Source organism: Papilio machaon, chromosome W (genome assembly GCF_912999745.1).
Source record: "Papilio machaon chromosome W, ilPapMach1.1, whole genome shotgun sequence".
In the NCBI taxonomy this organism is placed as follows: Eukaryota; Metazoa; Arthropoda; class Insecta; order Lepidoptera; family Papilionidae; genus Papilio; species Papilio machaon.
In genome coordinates, this window is record NC_060015.1 from 3,598,872 (window position 1) to 3,607,206 (window position 8,335).

Consider the following 8,335-nt stretch of genomic DNA (forward strand, 5'->3'; position numbering starts at 1 on the left):
ATTAAACTCGCTCGTTCCTTTCATGCATTCTGACAATCTTATTAGAGTGGGTGGCCGTTTGAACAATTCATGTTACACCTTTGATGTAAAACACCCTATATTATTATGTAGCAAATTTCATTTGACGCAAATTATTTTTCACAACCTACACATAAAGTTGATGCATGCTGGGCCGCAGTTGCTCTTATCTTCTGTAAGACAAAAATACTGGCCGTTGGGGGGGAAGAACCTCGCTAGACGCGTGGTGCATGCCTGTGTTCGTTGTTTTAGATTTAAGGCTAAGCCAGCACAACCTATCATGGGCGACTTACCCAGTGATAGAACTCAGTTAGAGTTTCCGTTTTTAAACACAGGCATGGATTACGCTGGTCCGATCTTAATAGCAAATCGTAAAGGTAGGGGTGCTAAGCTAATGAAGTCGTACATTTGCATATTCGTCTGCCTCGCAGTCAAAGCCTTGCACATCGAACTCGTCACGGACCTGACAACAGAGGCGTTCTTGGCAGCCTTTTTTCGCTTTACTTCCCGTCGAGGTCTTCCGGCAACTGTGACGTCAGACAACATGACCACCTTCGTCGGAGCTGCCAATGAGATCGACATTTTCTTTAAAACCTATTCTAAAGACATTCAGTCTGAATTAGGTAATCGGGGCATCGAGTTTCAAACAATTCCTCCCTATTCTCCTCATTTTGGGGGACTATGGGAGGCAGCGGTTAAATCTATCAAGTACCATCTAAAACGAGTCTTAAGTTTAACACACTTAACCTTCGAGGAAATGTCGACTTGTCTTGTCCAAATAGAGGCCGTCCTAAATTCTCGTCCACTAACCCCCTTGTCTACAGATCCCTCTGATCTCTCCTGCCTCACACCTGCCCATTTCCTCATTGGACGCTCACTCTTAACCGTACCGCGTCCTCCAATTGGCGATATAAAAATAAGCTGCCTCGATCGCTACCAAAGAGTGCAGAAGATAAAGGAACATTTTTGGGCGCGATTTTCACTTGATTACGTTCATCTCCTGCAACAACGCATCAAGTGGCGTTCACCTTCGGCTGACTTACCTCTTGATACTCTTGTCTTAGTTCGCGAGAAGAACCAGCCGCCTCTGCTCTGGTGCCTAGGCCGCGTTGTCGGCGTTCATCCGGGACGTGACGGCGTCACTCGAGTGGCAGATATCAAGACCAAAAGGGGAATTATTCGGAGGGCTTTTAATAACATATGTCCTTTGCCTTCAGTTTGCTCTCAGGCCTAGACATCATCGACGAACCAAGAATCTACATCAAACCGAAGGAGGACAGTCTTAATGGAGCGTCCGCAGTCTACAGTCTTCCGATCTACATCTTCAGCCTGGCCCGGGCAGTATGTTCAGTATTCCTGCACCGCCGGCGGGGGAACCGGGCGGGGGCCCTTTCAGACCTCGCCGCCCGCGCGCCTCACCGCCGACCATTCATTAAACATTCGCTCCTCTTAACTGTTCGCGTCTATCTACCGCCATCATCTACTTGTGTAATCATTTTAATATTATAAGCCTTTATTCAACTTAAGGCCTTTTATTCAAATCAAATACAGTCCACTCTTAACAGCCTTCAACTCTTCATTATCAACTTGAGTCTCAGGCCGTCCACGGGGCTTGTTCTGCAGATCGAAATTTCCAGAACGAAAACGTTGGAACCAAAAACGAACTGTGTTTTCTTTTGCAACACGACCGCCATACACATCATTCACCCTTCGAGTCGTTTCCGCAGCACTAGTGCCACGGCGGAAGTCGTACTCGTAAATAATGCGATATTTTAAGTTTTCCACTTTGTAAAATGAGTGACGCAAACAGAAAAAAAAACAAATGAATGACGGTCATCGAACCACAAATACATGAGTCTATAGCTGTACAAATTTGAATTTGGAATTCCTTACCAAAGAGGAGAAATTCGTGATTAAACTGGCCAGTACGAAAAACGCCAATTTCATATGTAAGGACCTAATATTAAAGTCCGTTGTATCATAACCTTAATCTCTCTGTAATATAGTGCTCAAGTGCAACGCCCATAAAACCACGTTGTCAAAATACTTCATTCACAGTTTATTAAAATTATTTTAGGATACGTTTCATCCTTAAATCCTTCCTTTCTAATCTTTCTGTTACATTTTTAATCTAACTTTTTTAATTTATAGAATAAAATTAAATATTATGAGTCACTGTTGAATATATGACAAACTTTATAAAATTTGTCTACTTGATTTTGACCGCGATTTCATGCATGGAATTTAAAAAAATGTGAGTAGTCGATGCGCTATTCTATAATTCTCTGCGTCTCTGTCATAATTACTTATTGTTAACAGGTAAACTGAGAACGGATTCGGAACTCATAAAAACAAGAAGCTAATTAAAGCAGAATTGTTTCAACTAAGTTTTTGCTAAATTCCCTAATGTCTATTAATAATATATTAAGTGAAAAATAAACTTAAAAAATCTAATAATAAATATATTTTACGTCACCCGGGAGATAGAGTAGCTTCCGAACAGCGAAAGGACTTTTAAAATTAGTTCAGTAGTTTCGGAGCATATTCAATAAAAACAAACAAATCTTTATAATATTAGTTTAGTCCACCTTTATAATATTAGTTTAGTCCACCTTTATAATATTAGTGTAGTCCACCTTTATAATATTAGTATAGTCCACCTTTATATTAGGTTAGTACTTGAAGTATGTAAAAGGAAAATGATCACTTATCTAAATAAAATGAAACAATCAAACTTGATCCTATCCATATATTACTTATTTATTACACAACACCAAAATATGCAAACAAAATAATTATTTAATACTTTTAGTTATAAAATAATTTATCATATAGGTTCTGAATAATAAAACAGCTGAAGGTCGACCATAAATATTTGTGACAATCACCAATTATGTTCTTCTTCTTCTTTTTATTTTTGGCTTTGGCACGGTTTGTGGCCAATGTCAGGTGGAACCCAATTATGTTAAAATTGGCATAAGATTTTTAGTGTGTTTTACGCTCGATACTGCAATTAATACGAAGTTTGTCGATGACAAGACTACAGCAATTGTCACAAATATTTGTGCCACACAATAACACAATAAAGTTCTTCTGTTTCCTGGCTCATACATTGGGTGTTTCTTGTTGGGCCAATCAGCCCACCACTTGACACTTGACTTGTAATGCAGTTCCTGGGTTTGTATCCCGCTATGTACCAATTTGTTTTTCGACTTACATTTATCTGATGTTCTTACAGTGTAGGAAAACATAGAGAAATTTAAAGATATGTGAAGTCAACACACACTGGGCCAGCATTGTTGATTATGGTGTAGTCACCTTAGGGTAGGCTCCAAGCCCCTTGGTGAGGATGTATATTGAGCTGACATTGAATGATTGTTTTTTATGTGCTGATTTTATGTTTTTGAAATATATTGGTCAAGCTAAGTTCCATAAGACAAGGTCTTAGGTCACTATTGCTGACTTAATATTGTTATTTCTAATGCACTTCATTTATTGTGGCTTGAACCATTCATTATTTTTAAAGTCAAATTAAATACTTCCATATTTACTCAATTTACTCTTAATATGAAATATTGAATTATAAATCTACTTAAAGATAATGAAAAAAACAAACAAATAACCAAATAAAATATTGTTATGCCAATGTTGTAATTATGAATGTTTCTATCAATAACTCAAAATTACAACATTAACTATTGGTTTCTGAGACCAAAATCTCTGTCATCCGTCATTATCAATAACAAGAGAGATAACAATATGTTTTAAATGGAGATTTTGGTCTCAGAAACCTATAGTAAATAAGTTCATTAACCTTGATTATAATTTAAATTGCAATTAAATAGCAAGAACTATGTCATTTATAAATCACCTTATATATTTATATTTACTGTTTATTTATACCCATATTTTACACTAATAAACATGTACCATTCCGTAAATAAAGGTCCAGAATAAAACATATGTAAATAATGCACCGAAAAATCCATTTGTCAGCAGACTTTGTCTTGATATATAGTATTTATTCCATTCTGAACCAGCTTTAATCATAAACATCGCCCACAAAATTATTACTGCAAATACATAAAATGCAAAGCCATACAATCCTGTAAGTCCAAGGACACCTGAAAAAATAAAAGTTAATGGTGAAAAAAGGTGAAGACACTTAATGGAAAACATTGTCTGGCCTAGTTTACATTATACCAGTATAGTAGGACAGAGCTTGGCATGGACTGTTTTGATTCTGTGGTGCCAGTTAATGTTTATGTTTTGTAAGTTATATGCCAGTGCTGATATTGTGCACTACTGTCCTACTGTACTGGCATTATGATGTCTTTTAGTCTGTCAGTGAAATTACATATTTTTAACATAAACATATGTATTTATGTTCCATAGTTTCCAAAGAATTTTTGTCTTTTAAATATTTGTATATATTGGGTACCATAAAGTTCAATAAGTTTTTAGTTGATTTTTTAAGGTTAGTCTGTGCTAAACTTCTTTAGGTTATAATTGAAATATTAAATAAAGTTTTCTACCTGCGGTGGAACCCGATAACGCAACCATTGATGTTCTACAATATTCGACAACTGCCGCATTATTTCTGAGGGCCGCTTCACTATATGCTATCGGTTCTGGTTTAATGTCCTTTGATTTAACAATCCCCGACATTTTTAAAATTAATTTGGGTAATAATTAGCCACCGAAATATCAAAATCTTTCGTTGATTTATTTTCTTGACATTGACAGCTAAAAATGACATATGTCAGGGATGGTGACTTCGATAATCACAGATAAAGTCAATAGTTATAACTTTGATTTTCCTCTCAGATGAAGAATTATATAGATATGACATGCGCGTTCACCCGTAAGGGACAGATCAAGTCTATGACACGGTAATAATAATACCGTGAGTGAGAGAGATACAGTTATACCCAATTCCTGTGACGTGACAAAGACAGTGATAACTATCTTCGGTTGAAATATACATTATTGACGGTCGAATTGGCGATTGTAGCTTTTATGGCGAACACAATTATATCTAAGGACTTACTATCCAAAGTTTAAAGTTGCGGAGAGAGGAGTTTTTATTAAATAAAATCGTACTTAGGTTAGTTATTTTCACTACTTTTGATGTAACTTTGACAGTTTTATTTTATAAGTGGTCAAAGGTTTTTATTTTATACAGCCACAGCCATAAGTCATGTATGCTACTAAAATAAATAAAAAAAAAGACATATTTATTTTAATTCTTATTGCGAAATATTATCTTAAATTGATTAAAAATAATAAAAAACTGACATTTGTTTGTAATTTATTTATTATTTACTAAAATAAATTAAGAAAAAAGACAAATTTATTTTAATTTTTTTTGCGAAATATTATCTTAAATTGATTAAAAATAACAAAAAAACATATGAAATAGGCAGAATTTGATTCCCTAACAAAAGAAATTTGCAACGTCTCCGGCGCTATGGGATGAGCAGCCCCTCCGCCCTAGCGTAACAAGGCGCGGGGGCCTGTGCGAGCCGTAGCGGCTGAGGCTGGTCGCCGAAGGCGACCAAAAAGCCTCAGCTGCGGAGGCGAGTACAGTTGTTACAGCGGGCGGGGGCTGCTCCCCCTCCGCGCCTCCGGCTTTTCATAAACACACTAGGGGTAGGGCAGAAAGTACCACGTGGTATCGGGGTTGACTGATTCGGTTCTGTGACTCATATCCAACCTTACAATACAAATTTACAAAGAATTTACTACCGTTAATGTGACTTACAACAATTCCTCCGAGTACGGATTTATTCGTCGTACTGATGACCCAGAAGATATTCCGGGTATCATCACCTCAGCTTCACCTGATTCTAAATCCCGAGGATTCGGAGACGCCATAACAGTAACAGACATAACATAAAAGTATGTTTAAATCTCAACTGAATAACCATAACAGATAATGCCAAAGAGTATGTAAACATTTCGCTAGTATACTATGAAATGTAAACAATATAAATGTCAGATTTTTATTATTTTTAATCAATTTAAGATAACATTTCGAAATAAAAATTAAAATAAATAATATGTTTGGTTTAAAAAAACTTTAATCGAATTAAATAGAGTTTTTTTTTTAATTTATTTTAGTAGCATACATGACTTACGGCTGTATAAAATAAAAACCTTTGACCACTTATAAAATAAAACTGTCAAAGTTACATCAAAAGTAGTGAAAATAACTAACCTAAGTACGATTTTATTTAATAAAAACTCCTCTCTCCGCAACTTTAAACTTTGGATAGTAAGTCCTTAGATATAATTGTGTTCGCCATAAAAGCTACAATCGCCAACTCGACCGTCAATAATGTATATTTTAGCCCTATCTTCTGTCCCTTTCTGCGTACCAGGCTTTGGTTTGTTTGGAACAAAGGTTGTCCCCAACAAAAAACCTAGGTTATCCCAAACAAAGTTTGACATTCGTGCTATTTTTCGAAAATTATGAGTATTTAGTTGCTGTAATTGTGCGAAAATATTTTGATATTACAGTTTTAGTAAGATCAAGTGTATAAAACATGGTATACTGCTGTATTGTTGGTTGTTAAAGCCGTAGTGAGCGAAAAGAGAAAAACATAACCTTTCACTCGTAAGTACTGAAACTACGCACCTATTCACATATATTCATACAAAATAAGGAAGAAAATACAAACTACACTACTGTTGTTCTTTACAGTCTTTGTAATAACTAATATGTTAAAATACGGGTAAAATCAGCTAAAATAAAATAGTATTTTTCGAACATTATGCGCCCAAACGCAGATGTCATTTGTGTCAAATAATATACTGTAGATCTGGGAAACAAGCGGCCATATTAAACTTCTTTTCAAATTGGTTGGTTATTATATTACCCGTAAAAATAATACCACCATCCTGTTGTAAAAATTACCCTGAATTTAGGGGAAATAAATTATAGTATGTATAATGTATATAAATGAAACAATTCACATTTTTATACTATTTTCAACAGATTTCAAAAAGAGTTTTTAAATCTAGTATATGCTGTGTTTTTTAAATATTTGATACTTTCTTATCCCGTTGATTTTAAAGAGTATGCTTTTTAATTTGTCCCATGTAAATTTTATTTCTTAGAAGTTACAATCAAAATAGTTAAATATTAAGTAGTTTTACACGTAGTGTTCACTGTAATGATATACAGAGTAATTTAAAATTATATGACTATAATATTGGTATGTTTTTTGTAGCTTTTTATGAAGACTTAGGGCTTCGTGCGTATCGAAGAAAAACAGGACATCGTTTGAATGCTCGTCTAATGGACCTAAGACTGAAGAGATGCCGCGCTTTGTTGAAGCGGTACGCGGGAAAAAAATATCGGGAAATTCTTTTTTTTGGAGTCACTCAAGACATCCTTGATTAAGGCAGCCGCCGATATTGACATGGACCTCGTTCGTGCTGCGATAGACGACTGGCCGCGCAGATTGAAGGCCTGTATTCAAAATCACGGAGGTCATTTTGAACAAACTTTAGTGTCATAAGAATCTATGTTTTGTTAAGTTCATTTTGGTATATAAATGGTCACATAATGAATAAACTTGTTTCAATTATTTTATATTAAACATACTAAGTACATACATATTGACTAAGTATTACCAAAAAATCTGTTTACCTAATCTTAGTCACATAAACAAAAATTACGCATTGTTTTTTATATTTATTACATTTATTAATTACAATTTAATTGGGAATATATAAATTGGTATATATTAAATTATATCGTAATTATTCATTTTCGGGAAAAAACAAATAACTGGTAACCCCAATCCTTTTACTTATATATAGGTATAGTCTATAGTACTCTCTATCTGTCCCTTACGGGTGAACGCGCATGTCATATCTATATAATTCTTCATCTGAGTTTAATATGGCCGCTTGTTTCCCAGATCCACAGTATATTATTTGACACAAATGACGTCTGCGTTTGGGCGCATAATGTTCGAAAATTACTATTTTATTTTAGCTGATTTTACCCGTATTTTAACATATTAGTTATAACAAAGACTGTAAAGAACAACTAGTTTGTATTTTCTTCCTTATTTTGTATGAATACATGTGAATAGGTGCGTAGTTTCAGTACTTACGAGTGAAAGGGGTTGAAATATACATTATTGACGGTCGAATTGGCGATTGTAGCTTTTATGGCGAACACAATTATATCTAAGGACTTACTATCCAAAGTTTAAAGTTGCGGAGAGAGGAGTTTTTATTAAATAAAATCGTACTTAGGTTAGTTTTTTTCACTACTTTTGATGTAACTTTGACAGTTTTA

The 8,335-nt window shown here is 34.8% G+C and overlaps 1 protein-coding gene across 1 annotated transcript; it reads left to right on the top strand.

Moving 5' to 3' along the window:
* The first annotated feature begins 298 nt into the window (after window positions 1-298).
* Window positions 299-1,252, top strand: LOC123722919. Its single transcript, XM_045685479.1, has one exon. It carries the CDS (start codon window positions 299-301, stop codon window positions 1,250-1,252), a length of 954 nt encoding a protein of 317 aa, XP_045541435.1.
* Window positions 1,253-8,335: the final 7,083 nt, after the last annotated feature.